Source organism: Pogona vitticeps, chromosome 1 (genome assembly GCF_051106095.1).
Source record: "Pogona vitticeps strain Pit_001003342236 chromosome 1, PviZW2.1, whole genome shotgun sequence".
NCBI lineage: Eukaryota > Metazoa > Chordata > Lepidosauria > Squamata > Agamidae > Pogona > Pogona vitticeps.
Window position 1 is genome coordinate 93414346 of NC_135783.1, and position 23774 is coordinate 93438119.

Consider the following 23774-nt stretch of genomic DNA (forward strand, 5'->3'; position numbering starts at 1 on the left):
ATCCCAATACCGTCCCTAGCCCCAATCCACACGTGGAGAGCCTCAAGACCTGGCTTTACCACCGAGGAGCGCCTAACTACGTCTAGGGTAGACTTGTAAACGATGGCTACTCCCCCCCCCCGTCCCTCTAGTCTGCCCTGGTGTTGGACAGCATAACCGGGCGGGCAGATGAGAGCTAGGGGGGGACCCCCCTCTCCGCCAATCCATGTTTCGGTTATGCAAGCCAGGTCTGCATCTTCCTCCAGAATAAGATCGTGAATTAGCTGGGTTTTATTAGATACAGACCCTGGCGTTCAACAACACCAGGCGTAGAGTAGAGGGTTGACTGGTCTGGCTACCTCGATACTGGGGGTTGGTCTCCGTCTCAGAACAAGGAACAGCCTTTAAACATCTGTTCATAGTTCTTCTGACACGAGTGGGGACGGAGCCAACGCCATATCGCCCTCTACCCGTAATCACGGAGATGTTTTGTGGCCCCTCGCTGGGAAGGCAGGCCCTCCAATCCATAACGCGAAGAAAAATAGAGAGAAGGGGAAAAAGAAAAAAAAATGTTCTTTTTTGCAGATAGATTAGTTTCTACTTAAAGGCATGGGCTGTCTCAACTTAAAAATATATAATTATTGATGCCTTATGAATTCGTAATTACTTTGCAAACAGAATTGTTCATATTCACCTTGTTTGGGATATTAGTCTCATAATCTGGATGAATTTCAGTTTCTTGTAACAATACAAAAGTTGTGGTTCAAAGTATGAAGGTGTCTACCTCTAAATTTTATATTTCCCTACTATTGTTCACACAGCACAGTTTGGGAAGGGGCAGCTGTTTTACAAGACCAACATGCCAGTGCAAAGCATAAGTTGGGTGCAGTGTTAACATTAAGTTGCTGGATGCCTACTTTGAGAAGCCTAGTCAAAGTATCAATTCTCCGATGAAGCTCTTAACCTGCTTTCAGACTTCTGTTAGTTTGTGTTCTCAAACAGAAATTAAAATAGCCATAAACCCAGGTTTGGATCAAAGAATATATTTCTGTATATGCCTTATTGCAACATTATAGGAAGATTGGTAACTGTACACTTTTGGCACAGAATAGAAACGTTGATTAGGTCTCAACCTTTGACTTTCCAGATATCTTAGACCACAGCTTCTAGAAGCCAGCCAAAATAAGAAATGTTTGGGTATTCAGGGAGTTGAATTCCAAACTGTCTAGACAGCCAAGGTTGAAGAACTGCTGTATTAGGCAAGCAAACTTATTTTGGGCCAGCAACTCTTTTGCAATCTTGAAGCATTACTTAAGAAGGAATAAAATACAGGAGAAAGACCACTTCAGTCAAGGGATACACACATGTAGTACATAAGGAAGGTGAGGGACACTCAATAATTTCTTATAGAAAAATTCAGACTTGATATAAAGATGATGAAAAACTTAGGGCATACTTTTGCATGTAGCATAAAGAAGAGGGAAAGGAGCTGAAAGATAAAAACAACAACATCAGAACATGTAAATACTCATTTCCCAAGGGTTCATTGTTGTTCTTTAGTCGTTTAGTTAGGTCCGACTCTTTGTGACCCCATGGACCAAAGCACGCCAGGCCCTGTTGTCTTCCACTGCCTCGCGGAGTTGGGTCAAATTCATGTTGGTAGCTTCCATGACACTGTCCATCCATCTCGTCCTCTGTCGTCCCTTTCTCCACTTGCCTTCACACTTTCCCAACATCAGAGTCTTTTTCAGGGAGATTTCTCATGAGATGGCCAAAGTATTGGAGCCTCAGATTCAGGATCTGTCCTTCCAGTGAGCACTCAGGGTTGATTTTCTGCAAAATCGATAGGTTTGTTCTTTTTGCAGTCCAGGGGACTTTCAAGAGTCTTCTCCAGCACCACAATTCAAAAGCATCAATTCTTTGGCGGTCAGCCTTCTTTATAGTCCAGCTCTCACTTCTATACATCACTACTGGAAAAACCATAGCTTTGTCTATGTGGACCTTTGTTGGCAAGGTAATGTCTCTGCTTTTTAAGATGCTGTCCAGATTTGTCATCGCTTTCCTCCCAAGAAGCAGGCATCTTTTAATTTCGTGGCTGCTGTAACCATCTGCAATGATCATGGAGCCCAAGAAGGTAAAATCTGTCACTGCCTCCATAACTTCCCCTTCTATTTGCCAGGAGGTGATGGGACCAGTGGCCATGATCTTAGTGTTTTTTTTAAAATGTTGAGCTTCAGACCATTTTTTGCACTTTCCTCTTTCATCCTCATTATGAGGTCCTTTAATTCCTCCTCACTTTCTGCCATCAGAGTGGTATCATCTGCATATCGGAGGTTGTTGATATTTCTTCTGGCACTCTTAATTCCATCTTCAGATTCCTCCAGTCCAGCCTTTCACATGATGTATTCTGCATATAAGTTAAATAGGCAGGGGGACAATATACATCTTCAGGGTTCTTAAGGAAAGGATTTTCTTTCAGGAGGTCAGTTCTGCTGACCAACTGAATTAATCTGTACTTCTTCTTGGACTATCTGTAACTCAGACCTATAGTAGCCTTGTCATTCATGCATTCTCACTGTATATATAGAGAAAAGGCTAGAGAAGTAGAATAGAAAGCACTGCCATTTCCATTACATAAACCTTTATTGGCATTTGATTACATTTAAAGGAGTAAACAGTGTGACCAAGAAATTAAAGGGAACAAATTAGAACTGAAGTTAGGAAGGATGGGGGTTGTGGTTTCTCATAAGAATGGTTGACAGAAATTCCGCCACGAGATAGGTAGTAGTTGGAAGGGAGTCACTAAGGATGATTGGGAGGGGATCGGAAAGGGCAAGAGGGAGGGTTAGGAGAAAGGGGTTTAGTAGGGAAGATCTAAGGGTGGAGTGAGAGGGGCAACGAAGTAGGATGTGGGCTACTGTGTCTGGTTCACGGGAGTAGGATGTGCATAGTCTGTTTGGTCGGGGAGTATTGGAATATCTACCAAGATGGTAAGCAGACGGGAAGATGTTAAAACGAGCCCTCCTTTTCCTTGGGTCAGTCAGGTGAAAAAGGTAACTAGCAGGGCGGCCCATTAAGGGGGGCAGCCCGAAGTAGGATGGGGAGCAGGTGGGATTAAGGTTTGATAGGAGGGTTCGAGTTTCTTGTTCCAGTAATTTGGACTTAATGATGAGATGGGCTTTTGAAAGGTCGAGGTCAGCCAAGATTTCAGGGGATAGGTCAAGGGTGGAAAGTTTGGCGTCTACTAGTTTAAACCAGTTTGATATGTGAGAGTTTTGGATAAGGTCATGTAGAATGGAGGTTGGGTGAGAATTGAGATGGCGTTTCAACCAAAATTTGAAGGTGGAAATCCAGGCAGAAGTGGAGGGAAGATGGATACCTAGTTCTGAAACGATCGTAGACAGTCTAATTAGGTTGGGAATCCCCAAGATCCTACGGAGAAATCTAGAGATTGAGCGGTCCAGTTCGGAATTGGCGACTTCGATCCAAACGGATGTTCCGTACAGTAATTGAGGAATGGATTTGAGTTTAAATGCCTGAAGAGCAGCAGGGATGAACTGCTTGCCTTTGTTAAAGAAAAATCTAGCTATGGCATTTTGAGGTAGAAGAGCTGAGGATATGGCGGATTTACGATGGAGTAACCAAGAACGACGGTAATGGAATATAACTCCAAGGTACTTGAAGGATGGTACTTGCTGAAAGCTAAGGTTTAGTATTTTCCATTGAGATGGAGTCCATGATTTGGAGAAGACTAGAATTTTGGTTTTCTCAGAATTAATAGATAAATGGTTTATGAGGCAGTACTCTTGGAAAGTTAAGAGCAGCTTGCGGAGACCGCACTTAGAGAGAGATAGAAGGACAGCATCGTCTGCATATAAGAGGAAAGGAATAGGTGAGTTGTTCAGGGAGGGGGTGGGGAGGTCAAGAGGGAGTAGGGCAGGGGGAAGGTCAGCTAGATAAAGGTTAAATAGGAGGAGTGCCAGAATGCATCCCTGTCTGACGCCTTTGTGAATAGGGATGTCATCAGTCAAGGCGCCTGTACGGTCTAAGCGGACGCGGCATGAGTTGGAAGAATGTAGCTGCTGAATGAGGGAGAGGAGGTGGGGGTCAATGTTCCAGTTCGTTAGTTTCTTCCATAAGATGTTCCTGTCTACGGAATCGAAAGCCCCCTTGAGGTCAATAAATGCAGAGTAAAGTTTTGCCTTATGGAACTGAGAGTATTTGTTAACAAGGAAAGAGAGGGTGAAAATGTGATCCAGAGTCGAGGCTCCTGGGCGGAAGGCAATTTGTTCCCTAGATGGGAGACCGATGTCTTCTGCCCAGGTGGTGAGTTTCTCAAGAAGGAATCTTGAGTAGAGTTTTCCAATAAAAGATAGGAGGCTTATTGGTCTATAGTTGCTGGGAAGGGAGGGTTCACCTTTTTTATATATTGGGACAATAATTGAGTTGAGCCAAGTTTCAGGAATAACACCTGATTTGTTGACAATGGTGAAAAGGTTGGCAAGAGGAATAGACCACCATGTATGGTTGTTAATAAGAAACTCAGTGGGAATTCCATCCGGGCCGGGAGTTTTCCGGGATTTAAGAGAATGAATGAGCTCGATGATTTCGTCCGGTGTGACAGGGGGCCAGTCTGGTAGTTCAGAAGAAGGGTAGGGATATTTTATGACTGTGAACCTTGGTGCTGCCTGGGAACTTCATCTGCATTGAGGGGAAAATAGAAAGCAGGGATGCAAATAAGGAAGACTGAGGATGAGGAGGGGTAAGTGAAGTTCACATGGGAGTGTATTTACTGTAGTTTTGCTGGAAGCATGAGGATTGAGCTGTCCTACTCTGAATGTTCACCTTGCCCAAACACTGAATTTCAGAATTAGGTCCAGTTTACAGACTGAATTACCTGAAGGTCTGTTTCTTGACTTTATTGTTTCGCCTGTTTTCATGTCACGGCACAATCACATTGTTCACAGAGAGATGTAGCATGGTTGTTTCATGTCGTTCTCTGAGGAGAAAGGCAGTTCAGCTGGTGCCTGGAAGTTACACACACATACCCGTGCCCCGCAGTTTCTTTGTAAGGACTGGAGCATGTCCTGGATTTGATGGGGGAAATTATACAAAATCATCCAGAGGTGACTGTCATGATTCTCATAACTATATTCTGATTGAGGCATCATACTGCCTTGCTGTATTCTGTTACTGGGGTTTTGGGGGATGAGGGCAGAATTCAACAAATGTACTTAGCCTTACTGCATAGTATAAATTAGTGGCAAACATTGTTACAGGTAATTGTATGTTTTTAACATGACAGCCAGCTGCCAAAATGGCTGGGTGCAGTGATTTTCTTAGTTGATAGTTCTATGGCATAATACACTAGAGTTTTAAGGATTGGATAACCTGTAGTTATATAAGATGACAAAAGAAGAGTGTAGGGGTTCTTTATATACGTAACTTATTGTGAGAAGAAAAGGAAAGTGATGTCTAAATCTGGCACCAAGTTCAGTTTGTGTGCTCCCAAAAGAAAACAGTGAGATTCATTTCTGTTTTACTAGAGTCATTTTTCCTCTCCAGATACCACCAAAGAGTGCTGTACATTGATATTGATATTCATCATGGTGATGGTGTTGAAGAAGCATTTTATACGACAGATCGAGTAATGACCGTATCATTCCATAAGTATGGTGAATATTTCCCTGGCACAGGGGATTTGAGGGTGAGTCCACATGTAATCTTACCATTTGATTAAGCTAGCATCTTGCAAATACTATCCTTAAATTGACTCTCAACACTGTCTCTAAATTGGTTGTTAGTTATTTTCTTCCTTCCCAAAATGAAAGGTCTAAGCTTTCAATGTTTCGTGATGACATTAATATACCTTGAATTTCCACACCTCAAAAAAGACATAGTGAAACTGGAAAAAGTGCAGAAAAGAGCGACTAGAATGGTGACTGGGCTGGGGCACCTCCTTTATAAGGAAAGGCTACAATGTTTGCAGTTCTTTTGTCTAAAGAAAAGGCGCTTGAGGGGGAACATGTTTGAGACATATAAAATTATGCAGGGAATGGATAAAGTGGATAGAGAGAAGCTCTTTTCCCTCTCATGCCATTCCAGAACCAGAGGACATCCACTCCAATTGAGTATTGGAAGAGTGAGAGAAAATATTTCTTTACCCAGTGTGTTATTAGTCTGTGGAACTCCTTGCCACAGGATGTGGTGATGGCATCTGACCTAGATGCCTTTAAAAGGGGATTGGACAGATTTCTGGAGGAAAAGTCCAATTGCAGGTTACAAGCCATGATGGGGATGTATAATCCAGGCTTTAAAGGAAAGTACCTCCAAATGCCAGATGCAGGGGAGGGGGATCAGGAGACAGGTATGTAGTTGTCTCATGTGCTCCCAGAGGCATCTGGTGGGGCCACTGTGGAATACAGGAAGCTGGACTAGATGGGCCCTTGGTCTGATCCAGCAGGGCTCTTATGTTCTTATGTAATCAAGTCTGGGGTTTTTTTTTTTAGTATTATCCTTTTATCTGTTTATTTCTATTTGTCTTTTTAAAAACTCAAGATACAGCAGGTAAATGGCACAATGGTCAGACTTGAATTTGTAGTTGTAGAAAATAGAGTGACCAATGATCTAATTTCTGGCATCTTTTCTGACACTTGTTAGTGTTGAAAGTTTTCTGTATGCCAAATAAGTATAGCAGGATGGGTAACTACTTATTGGACTGTACAGAAAAGAACTATGTAACATTCCTAGAAGTAGCAGTGTTTTATTGAAGACCATGCAACTCCCACAACAGTAATTGGTAGGAAGGGAGGATAGAAATTTTGAGTTAGAGGGCAGGAAAATACAAACTGTTGGAGTGGAGAAACTTTTTTTAACAATGTAGTTCAGAGCTGATGCACAGTTTAATCATTGTTTAAGATTAGATCTGCGTCAGCCGTTACTTAATGCCTGTGCATATCAGATAATACATGATCAAATTGAGGGCTGGAAATTGGTGGCATATATTTCAGGATCGTAGCTCAGTTGGTATGTGTGGTTCTTAATGTCAAAGTCTCTGTGATGCTTTGAAGATGTTCAAAGCCCCTGACTTATTGGTACCCTATGAATGAGCAATCTCCAGAACGTCCTTTCCTCAAAAGCCCTGGTCAGCTCTTGCAAACTCCAGCATGTGGAGTCCTTTAGGGAGTCATATCTTGTATTTGGTCTTCATCTCTTCCTGCTGCCTTAAGCCTTTCCCAACATTATTGTTTTTTCCAGAGAATCCTGTCTTCTCTCAAGTTTCCTCATTTTTGCCTCCAGAGATAGTTTAGCCTTGATTTGAGCTAGGATCCACTTGTTCGTCTTTCTTGCAGTCCAGGGTATCTGCAAAGCTCTCATCAACTCACTACTGTGCTCCTATTTTCAGGTGCCCTGGTTTTCCTTAATCACAGTAATACTGATTCTGAGATAGTATTTACTTGATGTGTTTGTTACTAAGTGTGATCTAAATGGTCTAGCTGAGCCTGACCGTTTCCTTTGTTGCCAGATGTGGAATTTCTTTTCTCTTTCTAAGAAGTTAAATAAGGTAGCTTAAATGACATCTATGTTTCAACCTGACTGGCCACAAGATGGTACTGTTGCTTCATGCTAAATAGAGATGAAAGGAATGTCTACTGAAGGAATAGAAGTATTGACCTTAAACTAGTTTTTCACCTGTAAAGCATATTTAAGGTGCCATTTCAGACGAAAACTAGTCTGCTGAAGTCTCTAGTCACTTATCTAGAAGGCAAAATAAATTGACATTAACAGATTAAACAAAGAAGAATGTGTTCTCTGTGTTTTAAAGGCTTTACTGTTATTTTGGTAACTTCAAGGATCACCAACTTCAAAGACCATTCATATCTTTAATAATAATTGTTATGCAAGTTCCATAAGTCCTGGTTTACCTTGTATGTCTGTGTGGTGACATACTTTGATGATAATACAGTGGTGCCTCGTTTAACGATTGCCTCGTTAAATGACAAAACCGCTATACGATGACTGTTTTGCGATCGCTTTTGCGATCACAAAACAATGTTTTAATAGGCAAAATTTGCTTCCCAACGATTGGTTCCCTGCTTCAGGAACCGATTTTTCGCTAGATGATGTTTTTAAAACAGCTGATCGGCGGCTTCAAAATGGCCGCCCGCTGTGTAAAATGGCTCCCCGCTGTGTTTTTGCATGGATTCCTCACTTTACAGGCACCGAAAATGGCCGCCCCTATGGAGGATCTTCGCCGGACGGCGAGTTTTCAGCCCATTGGAACGCATTGAACGGTTTTCAATGTGTTTCAATTGGATTTTTTTATTTTGTTTAACGAGGATTTCGCTCTATAGCGAGTTCGCTGGAACGGATTATCCTCGTCAAGCGAGGCACCATTGTACTTAGTAATTTGGCTGCATTTAGTTTGAAAGGAAGGAATTTTGAATAACAGTCTTTTCAAGTAACCTGTTTCCCAAAAATAAGACAGGGTCTTATATTAATTTTTGCTCCAAAAATGAATGCATTAGGTTATTTTCAGGGGATGTTTTATTTTTTCATGTAAATACAATCTACATTTCTTCAAATGCAATCATGTCATATTCTTCTGGAACATCATCATAACTCTCCAAACCCCAAATTCTGGCCTCAGTTTCTCGTGACTTCATTTCCTGTACAGTAGAACCATTGGCACCAATCTCTAATGTCCAGCAATAGAACTCTCCTTAAATGAGCACTTCTTATCCATGTAGCCTACTTGTAGTGCATTGGCAACAGAGCTGTCAGTGATTTTATCTCATGAATTCTTCACCCAAATCATGACCTCTTGCAGCTGAGACTTTACGAATTTTCCCTGCTGATTTCTCTCCATTCTGTTTTCAATGTAGTGATTGATTTCCATGTGCAAATAGTCCTTGAATGGTTTGTTTATTCCAGTATCAAGAGTCTGGAGATAGATAGTCATGCCTGTGGGAATCATTATTTGATCTATTCTTCGCTCTGCAAGGAAGTTCCTGATGTCTTTAGCGCGGGGAGTGCTGGCTGAATCCTAGACTACCAGACCTCTTTGTCCACCTCGTGATATAAGTGGCAGCATTAAATCGACCCACTTCCTTATAACTGCTTGTGTGCACCAGATATTTTTGGTTTTGAGAACATTAATGCCTGAAACACATTCAATCTTATATTTCTTGCCTTTAGTGACTATTAGAGGTGGGACTTCCTTGCCATCCACACAAACTGCCAAAATACAGGTAATACATGCACTTTTGTAACCAGCAGAGGGAACGTAGATTGAGAAGGCACCCCTCTGATTAATTGTCGTTTGAGATCCTTGGCCCATAAACACTGCAGTTTCATCCATAGCAATCATGTTGGAGAGTTGGTATTTAGAAAAGTCAATGCCATCAACAAAGAACTTGAATGCAAGTGCACGTTTAATAAGTTCAGTATCTTCCAGCTTGGACAGTGTTGTCGATCTTCGTACTCTGCTCCCTATTTTCAGACCATTTGGCGATCCAACTAAATTCTCTTTGCAGAAAGCCATAAAATTCTTGCCCCAGGAATCTTCCACGATTCCTTTCCTTTACTCAATGGAATATCTCCTTCTTTTGGCACTCATCTTGTCTGAGGGTCAAAATATTCTTCCTTTTAAATATATAATTTCATCAAGTGTTAATTGAAAACTTATGAGACAGGCATGGCAACAATGTAGTTAAGAATGATGGTTCACACAAAAGCGATGAAAAATTGCAGGTATCAAAATTCAGAAAATGTTAATTTCACATGAGTGCATTAAGTAAGGGCAGTTGGCCATGGGGAAATGAAAAAGAAGAAGAAGCTGATGATGGAGGAGGAGGAGGAGGCAAGCCGGTGGCAAGAAGCAACCCGGGAAGGAAAAGAGCAGGAAGGTGGTGATGTACATGGTGCGGGGGGGGGGGGGGGAGAGGCGGAAAGGGCACCCACTGTAGGTCAGTCACCTGGCGGGCACCACACAAGGTGCTGACACAGCTACGGCTGATGGCTGCTCACCCAAAAGGGGAAACTGGTAAGCCTCTTCTTCCTCATTGGGAGGGGTGCCCTTCAGGTGCTGCGGCACCCAATTGGCAGCAGACCTCACAAGGTCTGCTTATCAGAGCCACACACTCCCTTTCTCTCTCCCTGCCTGGCCAAGTACTCTTTTCAACCTGCAGGAGCATGCACAAGATCGAGCTCTGGAGCTCCCAGCCTTGTCTTTCTTGTCCTCCATGCCTCCCATCCTTTCAGTTCACCGGATGTTTGGCTTCTTTTTAACCCTTTTCCAAGTCCCTCCTTCCTGTCCTCCTCCCCTTCTTTAAATGTACCTGCTGCCACTTCCTCCAGAGGTGCCGCCACCAGGAGGTGCCATAGTGGTGGCTCAGGTTCCTCCAGTGGCGGTGCCTGGGATGAGGCTCCTGTTGGGGCTGGCGGCTACTGGTTTCATTGTGCGGGAAAGAGCAGTGCAGCGATCAGCCCCGCCCTCACCTGTCCATCACAGCTGGACAGTGAAGAAGGAGCCTATGAGAGGATGGAAGGCGGAGCTAAGGGGGGAAGGGGCTGGATATAAAGGCTGGTGGATGGAGTGAGAGGAGATTCTGGTAGTGAGAGACAGTGTGAAACTTAAAAGTAAACTAAGAGTGAGTTAGAGATCTGTGAGAACGATGAATGGAACAGAGAGGTAAAAGAGGTTTAAAGTTATAACAGTTTTGATTCAAATAATAGTGTTTAGCACCTGTGATTTACCTATTGAATATTAATCATATATTAACTTCCTTGACCTAATAAATGACTTAAGTTTTAAAAGCACACGTCTCCATGATTACAGTGGTATTAAAGCAGTAATACCTGGTGGCAGCAAAGAAAGAAGAAAGGCGAGAACCTCCTGAAGGCCTGGGGGAATAGGGGCTTCAGAGGAAATCGCCACAAGCAGCAACGGTGGAGGGGCGCAGTGTTGGAGTGGAAGGCAGTGGGGGGCCGAAGCTGGCAAGCCCAGTTGAGAAGAGGGCGGTGGCAGCGGCTGCTTCAGCATGGTAGTGATCCTGCCAGCAGCACTGAAGAGGGAGCCGAACGAGAGGAGGGTTCAAAGGCTTATGGTAGGAGAAAGAGGGGAGAGGGAAAATAAAGGCAGGGCGGTGGGCTGGCTGGCTGGCAGGGACCGAAGCTGTGAAATTGCCTCCCCCTTCCAACCTTGTGCTTTGTTAGCCTCACCTGGGCACCTGCTGGAGAGGGGGGAAGCGCGCGCACCCCAAGAGCCATTGGAAGCTCAATACCAAGGGGCAAGTTCCTGGCAGCATGCGGCTCCTTCGTCCTTGGCTGCCCAGCAGCCCCTCCGTGAACGAGCGAAGGGGAAGAAGTTTTAAGTCTCTCTCAGTGGCTTGGAGGATCCCAAGAAGTCCCTGGTGGAGGGCGGGATTTCACTTAACTAGGGCTTATTTCTGGAGTAGGGCTTAATATTACAATCATTTTGAAAAATCATACTAGGGTTTATTTTCAGGTTAGGTTTTATTTTCTGGGAAACACGGTACTTGCTCTTCAAACCAACTTATATGCAACATAGTTAATACAACATTTAACAAAAAAAGTTACTGTACAATACTAGATACTTTCTTATGTTACTTTTTTCACCCAAGACAGGGGGACGTAGGGGGCTGTTTTATACTAATTGTTTCTTACATATAAAATGAGAACACGAAGGGAAAAGGCAATAATTCATCAAGGTTTTTTTTAAAAAAACAGATACTTGATTTATGTAATTGCTTTGTATGTTCAGATACACTGTGCACTTTGTCGCTTGTTGGAAACATTGAAGAAGGACATCTCTTGATAGTAACTTGTGAAAAGAGGTATTTTTTATAACCATTAGCATTCTTTCACCTACAAATCCCACTATGTGCAGACATTTGAAACTTGTTCACAAACTGCATACACAAAATGAAAGGACTGCTGCATGGTGTTCTGGGCTGTAATGAAGGGGATGGTGGTGGCACTGCACTTGTAGCCAGAGTGTTTAAGACATGTGCACCTGATGGAGTGCCGTTGTTAATTCTTTGGCCTCAGGAGTTGCAGTATTTTGTGCTGCTGCAAACTCACAAAACGTTCCCTTTGGAAATACAGTTTGTATCATATTGATAAAAATGAAATGTGTCTTCGTGTATATGAAAAACAATCTGTGTTTTTCTTTTTTAGAAAGTGTAGCTAGCAGGCTACTAAATGGAATGACATATATTCTGTTTCTGTATCATGATCAATGAGGGGGAGAGCCAAAGAAGTCATATTTGTGTGTTTTCCTTAGTGAATTATGGCCCATTTCTTGTAGATATAATAGCATGTGACTTTACGGATCTGAGAGAGCAGACCCATGACATTACTTCCCATCCCGAGGTAATTGGTTGACTTTTAAAACTAATCTGCCCCTATATGTCTATTTTATACCCTCCCCGCTCTTGGTGAAAGAAGTGCTATATTTTTCCCTAAAATGATTCCAAAACACTTTGCTGAGATTAAATACTGTCATAAAATCCAAATTATGCTTTTGGGTCTGATTCTTCTGTATTGTCACATGTTTATCTTGCTGTGCTGGATTTACTTCCCTGTGCATTGATTTCTCCTGCCACACTGCTTGAATGCTTCTTCCGAAGATTTAAGTCTGAAATATCTAATATATGGGACACTCTTCTTAAGCATTTAATATGTGGATTTATTTTATATTCAACATTTGATATTCCTTTCATATTTAGCATTTTCCTTATGTCTGGGTAACGCTGGCCTGGTCACAAAGTATACAATGTCATGCTGTCTTTTTTCTTTTTTTAAATTAGTATATTATTTGTTCATGGTCTCATTGTAGGACATAGGTGCTGGCAAAGGCAAATATTATGCTGTCAATTTTCCAATGAGGGATGGAATAGATGATGAATCATATGGACAAATATTTAAACCTGTGAGTATATTTTGAATGTCATTTGAAAGTTGATGTTATGAAGCTGAATAGAAGATTTACTACCATTGCTGCATTTTCACAGATTATATCTAAAGTCATGGAGATGTACCAGCCTAGTGCTGTGGTGCTGCAGTGCGGGGCAGACTCGCTCTCTGGTGACAGGCTGGGATGTTTTAATCTTACTGTGAAAGGTAGGAGAATGAAGGATTCACAACTACATAGGCTTTGGAAGTACTATAGAATGCCAGTGTGGTGGAAATGTTTTGTGAGATTGAGGGTTTGCTTGGTTGGTCTCTTTCACTACAGTAGGATCCTAATGTCTTCATATGGTTGGGTGCTTTTATTCTTCCTTATCATATTTCATTTCCATTCATAATAATCTATTCCCTTTTCACTTTGAGCTCCCTTTGTTTTTCTGTACCTTCCATCTGAGTTTCAAAGCATTCATTCAAATGTCAAATGCCAGTCATCACTAAATTATGCAAGATCAAGTGATGAACAGTGTATCAGAGCACATCCTAACAGACAGAACTTTTGCACCATCTGCTGTTACCCAAAAATTCTTTAGTGGAGTTGGCTGGCATACTGTGTAGAAGGGAGCAAATACTACCCCATTGTCCATCACACATAAAGGACCATGTAAAACAAAATGCAGTATGTAGAGGTCTCTATACGTTACAGTCTGATTTTGTGTGTTCTTAAAGATCAGAGTTTTGGTTGTCAGACATCAATCAAGTGGAGATCAGTGTAGCTATATCCATGCCTGTAGGGAGCAACCCCAAAAAATGTCAAACTGTTCCAGATGTTATAGGTAAAAGCAAAATGCAGCACTTCCAATAAATAAACAAATAATCTTTATTTAAGTAATGACATTCAGAAGTTGAGGTGCTGTGTGCTTTGTTAGTCTCACAGTTGTGTTTAATTTTAATTCTAGAAGTCAGTTTCCCATCTCGGAGTCTTGTCTCCCTGTTAATTTTTGTGCTCAATTTAAGATGCTGGTCATAACCTATGCAGCCTTTAAAGGTTTAGGCCCTCAATATTTGGTGGAATGTCTCTTTCCAAACATAGCTACCTATCACACACACTCTTCTCAGTCCTTGATGTTAAAAATTATAACACCTAAGGAGGCCAAAAGTGCCAACACTAGCAATTGAGCTTTCTTGTCATGGCCTCTGAAACAGGCTTTCTACAAAGGTTCAGGCACCAGTCCTCTTTTAGGAAGCTAATTATGACTGAATTGCGCAAAGCTGTCTTCTACTAATTGTAAATATTGTCCTGAGAAGTTCAAATGGGTTTTAATTAGAGATGGGGATGAATATAAAAACGGATAGCTTTTTCCAACGAATATAGCCGATTTGTTAAATATTTGTCGATCCATATTTGTGGGTTCCAGAGACACCCATAAATATGAAGGGACGAATATTTACCCATTTTTATTCATCCTTCGTATTAAAAAACAACAACAACACAAAACACCGTTCTGCCTACCGGCCTCTGAACATCTAATCGGCGGCAGAAAGGCAGCCACCACCCAACAGAGCCACCCAGTACAACAGCCTATCACCCCACCACCTTCCTTTCCCTGCCTTCTGAATAGTTTTTATCTCAGAGCTATAATTGCACCTAATAATGAACTTAAAGAGCACCAGTAGTGAACAGTTGGCTAGTGTTACTTAGCCTGCGGTGTAGATGTTTGTATTTTTAGTGGGAGATTTTTAGTGGGAGGGAAGGGTTTGGGGATTTTTTTTTATGTGTGTGCATGGGAGTCCGGTCTCTGGGTGTCTGTAAATTTTGTTGTATGTATATACTATGTATTATTTGACAGATTAGGCCCCATGCCACCCCACTGACACCCTCTTACCTTAATCGCTGCTGCCAAGGTCTTCTGGCCTCAGAGCCATGTATGTAAAAATGGAGACTGGCTACCCTTTGCAAAGATGGCACCTGCAGCTTCATATAGGGTAGGGAAGCTGCAGCTGCCATCTTTGCAAAGGGCAGCCTGCATTCCCTTAGCCTGCCTTAAGGGAATGCAGGCTGCCCTTTGCAAAGATTTATTTATTTTTATTTATTTATTTATTCTATTTATATCCTGCCTATCTGGTCATTTCGACCACTCTAGATGGTCGAAATGACCAGATGGCAGCTGCAGCTTCCTTATCCTAAATGAAGCCACAGCCACCATCTTTGCAAAGGGCAGCTAGTCTCCCTTTTTACACGCCATGGCTGTGAAGGCCTGATGGAGACCTCAGTAGCAGCTATTAATCTAAGGGGGTGTTGGTGGGAGTGGGGTGGGGGCTAATGTAAGGAAAGGAAGGGGTGTGGGGCTAGGTGGTTGGCGTGGCTGGTTGTGGGGGGACTCAATTTGTGGGTGAATAACTTGGATGTCCGCTATCCAATCTTCACCAAAGTTGGCAGATGTGTTGGGGAAAGACAGGAAGCCAAGTTGTGATTCTGGAGTCTCTAAGTAACTGGGTGGAGCTTTCCTGGGGGAGTCCTCTTTGTGACTATATAACTCGGGGTCCGTGATCCAAACTTTCACCAAACTTTCAGGAGTTGTAGTAGCATGTCTGAGGAAGCTTCCCTGTAAATTTGGTGATTCTAGGTGGTTGGGGACCAGTCTTATAGCTGTTTAAAGTGCAGACGAATCAATGGATCGATCCATTGATTTGTTGAAGAATATTCATATATTCATATACTTTTTACCCATCTCCTGAAAAGGACAAAAGCCTATCTCACAGCCATAAATACTCCATGCCCAAGCCAACTACACCAGAGCACAGAGTACTGTCCTCTGAAGATGCCGGCCACAGAAACTGGTGGAATGTTAGGAAGAACAACCTTCAGAACATGGCCAAAGAGCCCGAAAAACCCACAACAACCATTCATATATTTGTTGATCTGTTAACCTTGATGAATAACGGTTCAAAATGAATTGCTATTTTTATTTGTCCCCATCTCTAGTTTTAATTTCTCTATTTTTATTTAAAGGTGTTTTAGCTAGTGATGAGATTTATAGTATTTTATTTAAAGGTGTTTTAGCTAATGATGGGCTTTATTGTATTTATTATGTAGTGTTTTATTATTTTATTGTATGTTGTGAACTGCCCAGAGAATGGCAACATTAATGGGTATAAACATGGTAATTAATCTATAATTAATTATAGACTTCAGATGAATTTTGTAAGGCATAAAACTGCCTGTCTTTCATTTCCTAATGTTCTTTTGTTACAGGCCATGCTAAATGTGTGGAAGTTGTGAAGACTTTCAATTTGCCTCTTCTGATGCTTGGGGGAGGTGGATATACCATCCGTAATGTTGCTCGGTGTTGGACCTATGAGACAGCTGTTGCCTTAGATTGTGAAATTCCCAACGGTAAATATTCTGAAAAATACCTCAATAACGAATAACATGTAGCCTAACCGTTTACTAGCCTTAGCTGTAGGATCTCTGAATGAAGAAACCCAAAATAATTTCTTATAATACTATATTTCATATCAATAAGATATTCAGATGGACTAGTGGAACCCTGGATTCTTATGTAAGACATTCAGGTCTTAATATTGGTACCTAAAATCCTGAATAAAACTTATCTACCACATAGGAGGCTTCCCCTGCACCATTGGAGGACTGGCAGGGGTGCCCCGCAACTGCGCTCGCTGCTTTCAGAGGTCTCCCAGCAGTCCTCCAATGGAGCTGTGCAAGCCTCTGAAGACTTCCCCAGTACCATTTTTGAACTTCCTGCCCTTTTCCCCTGCCTTTCTCCTTTCAAAGGCTTGCCTTCGATGGTGCTCGGCAAGTCTCCGAAAGGAAAAAGGCAGGGGGAAAAGGTGGGAAGTTCAAAAATGGGGCTGGGGAAGGCTTGCCCAGCACTATCGGAGGACTGCCGGGGGACCTCTGAAAGCCGCAGGCGTGGTTGCAGTGGACCCCCGCCAGTCCTCCGATGGTGCTTCCCCAGCTCCCTACCTGGTAAGTGACTTTTAAAAACAAATTTCCCATAGGAACGCATTAATTAAATTTCATTGCATTCCTGTGAGAAAATGTACCTCACAAGACGAAAATATCTTCATCTTGCGGGGCACCAAAAAACTCGCAAGATGCTTTCGTCTTGCAAGTTTTTCATTGCCTGAGGCATTCGTCTTGCGAGGTATCACTGGATCTATATATTTATTGGTCCATGGTAGGTCTTGCCATAGGTCCCATATTCTATTACAGATTATTTCTCTCAGTCTTCTGATAGAAGCAGCTCTTTATCTGTAAACATTCTTTGTTTACAGAGGTTTGTGTTGATAATTGAATCATGAAGAGGCAGGAAATTTTTCTCAAAGTTTGTGCTTCAAATAGGCCCTTGGTACCTTTGCATCGTCTGCCTGATGGATATTTTTTGTGCACAGATGTCTTATAAAGCATTAATAAAATATCAAAACCTTGTACAGATAGTTTAAATAAATGTAAGTTTTTGTTGTTTAAAGATCTGCAGCATGCTGTTTTGTGCAGAATGTATCTGCAGATGCTCAGATAAGAAAGCCTTATTCTGAAATGACAATGGCAGTCCTAAATGTCTGTTCCAGAAAATAACTGCAGTAGCTAACACTCCTTATTCATATGAATTAGGGTTGCTCTGTGTTTCTATATTTTAGAACTAAACATAACCCTAAACGTACCTATATTATCACCTCCTTGAAGCATTGTCATGCAGTGCATAGTTTCAGTGTTCACAAATATTTTTTTTTACCTGCATTAAGTTAAATAAAGGAAAATAGAAAATTATGTTTTCAGTAAAGTTGTCAAACATGGCAGCTGCGCACAGTCTCAAGACCTGTCATAAAACCCAGCAATAAACCTGTCTAAGAAACTGTTACACCTCAATTTTGTTTTAACAGAATTGCCGTACAATGACTACTTTGAATATTTTGGACCAGATTTCAAGCTGCATATTAGCCCATCAAATATGACAAATCAAAACACTCCAGAATATATGGAGAAGATCAAGTAAGTATTAGTATCCTGTTTTTGATAAACCTAGTACGGTTGTGCCCCACTTAACGATTACCCCATATAACAACAAATCTGCTTCACAACGATGTTTTTTGCAATCGCACTAGTGATTGCAAAACGATGTTTTAATGGGGGTTTTTTGCTTTGTGATGATTGGTTCCCTGCTTCGGGAACCGATTATTCGCATTATGACAATCAAAACAGCTGATTGTTAGGTTTTCAAAATGGCCGCCGGCTGCTCAAAATGGCTCCCCACTGTTTTTAGGAGGCATTTTTTGCAAGACAGGCACCCAAAAATGGCCGCCATGTGGAGGATCTTTGTTGGACGAGCAGGTATTCAGCCCATTGGAACGCATTGAACAGTTTTCAATGCATTCCAATAGGCCTTTTTATTTCGCTTTACGACGTTTTCGCTCTACAGCTATTTCGCTGGAATGAATTAACGTCGTCAAGCGAGGCACCACTGTATAACTATCAGGATAGTTTCACCTGTTTGTTTAAGCTTAGGTTAGTCAGTTAACTTAGAGATATAAAATTCCCAAGAAATTTTGAAACCAGTTTTTTTTTGGGGGGGGGGGAACTAAAATGTTGGGGAAAATGTATATGCATTACTTATGTTCACATCAGACCTGAATTTATTTTACTGTTCTGGGAATGTAAATGTTTCATTCATATTTTAATCATTGTATAAAATTGTACTATTTGGCATATTTATGATTTTTTAAATGATGGCTTTAGTTGTCTGTACATGCAAAATTTTGAACATATGGTATGCTATAAAGAAAGCTAAACCTGCTGATCCTGTGTTGCCCAGGCATGTATATATTTGAACTATTTGCCATCTGAGAAGTAGGAAAAAATTAAAAACAAATTACCCATTTTGCAACAAAATAAAGGCCCTAATCCTACTGGCAGTTTTTACACATGCTTTAAGAGAAATTGCATTAGTTGCAGTGGCAGATTAATTGACAAGTTACTGGTTGCATTTCTGATCATTCATTCAAGAGGCACACCAGGAGCATAGGTGGCATCTTGTTGATTAGCGGCAACTTGCTTCTGATTAATGTGATTTTATTTATACAATCACCAGTGGAATTCTGGTCAGGTTCTATTATTTAATCAGAAACAGCATTGATTCTACTATGACTATCTCTGCTGAAGAAAACAGCCACTTGCAACAAGTCTTCCTGCCCCTGGCAGTGCCCACTACGTGTATAAATGTATCTTTGACTCAAGGGTTGTATGTTTATTTATATAGACTGTCTCATATGCAAATCTTTATAGTACTCGATTCCTGCCATTTAGAGTGAATAAATCTTTGTCTAAGAAACAATCAAGTCATACCTGAAGGCGAAAAAATCTCAGTTTTCTTTCTATGCTCCAAATTTCCAGTTCCACTAGGAAAAAAAAATGATTTTTCCCCTTTCTTAAGGTTTTCCCCAATTACCTCCCTTTGGGGTTTCACATCTCTAGGAATGATGTACCTTGTGGCTTTCTGTTCTCCATTGACCAAGGACTCAGCTTGCTCAAACAACATGGATGCAGCTTTGAGTTCACAGGTTCCCATGATCTAAATGGAGGGCCAAAAGTGTCTGTCCTTCCACATGCGAGCGAGTGAACAAGCCTACAGGCTGTACTAGTGGCACCTAATACAGTTTTCACCTGATGGAATCTCGTTCTTTACTGTCTGTGTTACTTCCAGTAAGAACACACACATAGCAAGGACTTAAGAAAAGCTTGAGACTTGTGATTTTGTGCACTTCGTGTGCCTTTTTGATTGGCCTAGTAAAAGGATCACATTAGCATATATTTAGGAATGATATGTTTTATTTAACCATCTACATTTCCTAAAATTATTGGAATTTTTGGATCATGGCTTGGGGCTAGTATCCAGAGTGACAATTAATTGACTTGGTACCATAAGGTGCTGTAATAGGAAGAAAGTTGTTGCCCCTTCATAATACCTTAACTTTTGTATCTGGGACAAAGCATTATACTTCAGATTATGATGCTAAATTGCTTATGTGATCAGCCCTTAGGAATCTGTTGAACATTTTTAATATATAACTTGACATGCAATTTGTATTGTATTGTACATTTCCTAAAATTATTGGAAAAAATGCCTTTGCAGTCTGTAAAGGGGGGTGACCATTCCACTATGTTTTCAGCTCACCATGACCTGTTCTAGGTTAGGAGAGGAGGGCTTTTCTGGTTTTGAAAAAAGACTCCCAACAGGCCTAAAACAAGTGAGGAAGATAACTAAAAACATAGTAGAATTGCCCTTAATTGTAAGAGGGCATTTAAGGATTTTTAATTTTTTTTAATTATTTTTTTTGTGGGAGGGGGGTTCAGCAGCTAGGGTCTGGATATACTTTACCCATCCCTGATTTACACTGACCTTTGGACACCATAAATAAGTTGCAAGAGCTGGTATGTTTGGAGTGTGGAAGGCACCTCTTAACACTAATGCTCATGAACACATACTTCAATCCCTTCTGCATATTTCCTTCCAGTAGCATGCATGCAGGAGAGTTTCCCTAGTTTTCTTGCAGTGTGACCTTCCCCCCCCCCCAGCTATAGCCAAAAGAGAAATTTCTTGTAAAAGAGAATAAAACCTCCAAACACATATATGGAGAAAACAGTGTAATAAGCAATTATTTCCTGGATTATTTACCTTGCAGACAGCGTCTGTTTGAGAACTTGCGCATGTTACCCCATGCTCCTGGTGTACAGATGCAGGCTATTCCTGAAGATGCTGTTCATGAAGACAGTGGTGATGAAGATGGGGAAGATCCCGACAAACGGATTTCTAGTAAGAAAGGACAAACATCAGAAGGTTCAATGTAAAACTAAGCGATGTTGTAAAAATAGTACACCAGACATTTATATGAATATATAATTTCAGCATTGACTTCAATTATTCTTAAACTATCCCTTGGCAACAGCTTATTTGTTAACTTTATTAATGGTTATGGTTATGGTTATGCTCTCTTCACCTTCATGTTCTCATGTACAGTTGCTCAGTTTTTTTATTTCTCATCAAGAGATAAGAAATAATTTATTTTTTGTTGAGCACTTTGTTTCCCATCTTTCTTGGAGTAATTTTGTTTCCTTTTTTAAAATCACTTCTTTAACAGACCATCTGATTCGTGTTCTCTGGAAGCATGAACAACTGCTTAGTAGACCAGTTGTGACACGTCCAAGTGATTGGAATTTTAATGATTGGTCCTGAAATCTGAATTCTCTTCCTTCCTCCAATTTCTAGGCGGGAAATAACTTGGCCAAGAAGACATTGCAATTGCTGTTTTGCCATCTCTGGGCACACATTAATCATTTCAGAGAAGCTTCTTTCCAGTCACCTCAAATATAGGAATTGCATACCTTCTCCATTGTGTGTCTTGGCTGAAAATGGGAAATCTTTTCATCAGAAGGCAGTTGAAAAGATGCTGTTTATAACTGTACACTGATTTAATTTTCCATCCACAGTATCGCTGCATGTTATTGAAAATATCATTTCTGTCATAAGTCTTCTCATTGTGTTTCTGGTTGATGTAAAGTCTTACAGTTGCAGTGAAGACAACCTGAGGTAAGAGAAGTTAAATTGCTGTTCTAATTTCAGTTCGCGCATCTGATAAGCGGATAGCCTGTGATGAAGAATTTTCAGATTCTGAAGATGAAGGGGAAGGTGGTCGCAGAAATGTTGCAGATCATAAAAAAGGAGCAAAGAAGGCCCGATTAGAAGAAGACAAAAAAGAGGCAGAAGACAAAAAAGCAGGTCAGGAATCAGTAACTAAACAGATTTTTCTTATGTACTACCTTTTAAGATACACTCCAAAGCATACCATACTCACTTAGAAGGAAGGTCTAAAAGAACTGGGTTTTGCTTCTCACCGTGGAGTTTTCAAGGCCTGTATGACATATGACCACGCCCATTGTCAGTCTTTCCAAGATCTATGAAAGTAGCTGGGATGTTAACCATCTCATAGGATATGATCCATGGCTGGTGGGTTCCATTTTGCCTTAGATCATAGGTTGTATATTAGTGGATTAGGTGCTCAGTGTGCATTTTCATCTTTTCTAGAATATATTGTCATTTTTAGTGAATTGTATATCTTGTCTTTTCCTCAGTGAATTTAGTGTATAATAATACAGCCCCTTCCTCCTTTATCCTCGTACCTGTGGAATAGAGTCAATCTGAAAAAGTGTGATTGACCCATTTGCTTTTCATAGCAGAATGAGAGATAGAATCTGGGTGATCGGATTCTCAGATCATAACCCTGTAACTACTACTCTGTTTTTCATCTCCAGTGCAGGGTGTGTTTTCACCAACAAGCAGTATCCATTTTTCATTTAAAATAATCTTCAGTGGACTCAGGTGCAAATCCTTTATTCAGCTATTCACTTTTGATGTAATTTGTTGAGCTACAGCTATTGTGATTTTTAGAAGTATGGATTGCAATTTTATATACACTCTATCTTCCTTGTTGTGTAAACTGCCTTTAGAATCAGGGACACTTGGTTCAGAATAGACATTGCACTGTTTATGTAAAACTACTGATCATTATTTCCAGATATTAAAGAAGAAGATAAATCCAAGGATGGCAGTGGTGAAAAGGCAGATACCAAAGGGTAAGTAAACTGTGATTGTCCTGTGTTGCTTATCTGCTTTGGAGAAGCCATTAAATTTAAAATGTTAATTACATACCCAGTATCCATTCTGAAAAGCAATAGATAAGTGTTGGTTATTATTATTTTATGTGAGCAGTGTAGCAGAGTAGAGGATGACATTAAATTATGACCTGTGTTTAATAGTTGACTTTTCCCTCCTTTGAACAGCACAAAGTCAGAACAGCTGAGCAATCCTTGAATATACCGCCAATTAAAGGACACAATATGGAAATGAAAAAAAAAGGCTAAGGAACCTTTTCATAGGGGAAGAGACTGTTGATTTTCATTTTGTACAATTTGGCATGGAACGTATTTATTTTCAAACAACTGTGTTTTGGTTCTTGACAAGTTGTATTGTGAGTTCCCTAATTATGATCAAAAATTTGTTCCTTTCGGCTGGCTTTAAGTATTTAAAATGGATGTGAGTTATTATGCTAAGCATCTAAACTGGTCTATTAAAATTTGCCTTTTCCTGAACTGATTTTACCCCTTTTTGTAATTATATCTTTATTAAAAAAATTGTACTTGGCTGCCTTGTCACTCATTGACTGACTGGTATAAACTTGTTTGCATTTCACACTGGTAAGAGTGTTCTCAAGGAATATGGAGAATCCCTTCCATTACTGGAGCAAACAGTGGCTGAAATCCAATAGTAAGTTACAACTAAAGGAATCAGTGGAAGTTACAAAGGTGTTGACTTGCTAAATTCCCCCTGATTGAGTGGGTCTCCTGTAGTTGGGACTGACTTCTGGATTTCCACTAATGAATGTTGCATTGATTTTTTTTCATCCTTAATAAATCTTAATTGGAGGATCAGTTATAAAAGTGATGGTTTGAGAAATGCTTACGGAATAACTAAATTTACTTTTGAAGAATACAGTGATACAGTAAGAGATATAACTTCTAGTCATCTTTCTTTTAAAAATGAAACAAAAGTATTAACGTTGTTAACAAAATTTGTTCTTTTGGGAGAGAAATTGCCTCATTCTAAATACACATAGGTTTGTTCCTATCATACATATTCCTTTGTTGGATTACATAGGCAAGGACTGCATGATATGTGCCACTTCAAGAAGAGCGACCCATCAGCTGTGTATCAAACTTTAAGGACATAAAAATCCCATTCTTGCAATTTCAGACTAGCAACAGAATAATATCTTTGTGCTTTTCTTAGTAG

General features: G+C 40.7%; 1 protein-coding gene across 1 annotated transcript in view; it reads left to right on the forward strand.

Moving 5' to 3' along the window:
• Positions 1-23126, forward strand: part of HDAC2 (histone deacetylase 2) — a 39875-nt gene extending 16749 nt beyond the window's left edge. Inside the window, exons 6-14 of the mRNA XM_020811282.3 lie at positions 5545-5686; positions 12842-12934; positions 13017-13125; positions 16166-16306; positions 17815-17923; positions 20611-20741; positions 21549-21704; positions 22501-22558; positions 22766-23126. Of these exons, the coding sequence (XP_020666941.1) occupies positions 5545-5686; positions 12842-12934; positions 13017-13125; positions 16166-16306; positions 17815-17923; positions 20611-20741; positions 21549-21704; positions 22501-22558; positions 22766-22796 (970 nt within the window). The 3' untranslated portion in view covers positions 22797-23126. The remainder of the gene's footprint in view (positions 1-5544; positions 5687-12841; positions 12935-13016; positions 13126-16165; positions 16307-17814; positions 17924-20610; positions 20742-21548; positions 21705-22500; positions 22559-22765) is intronic.
• The last annotated feature ends 648 nt before the right edge of the window (positions 23127-23774 follow it).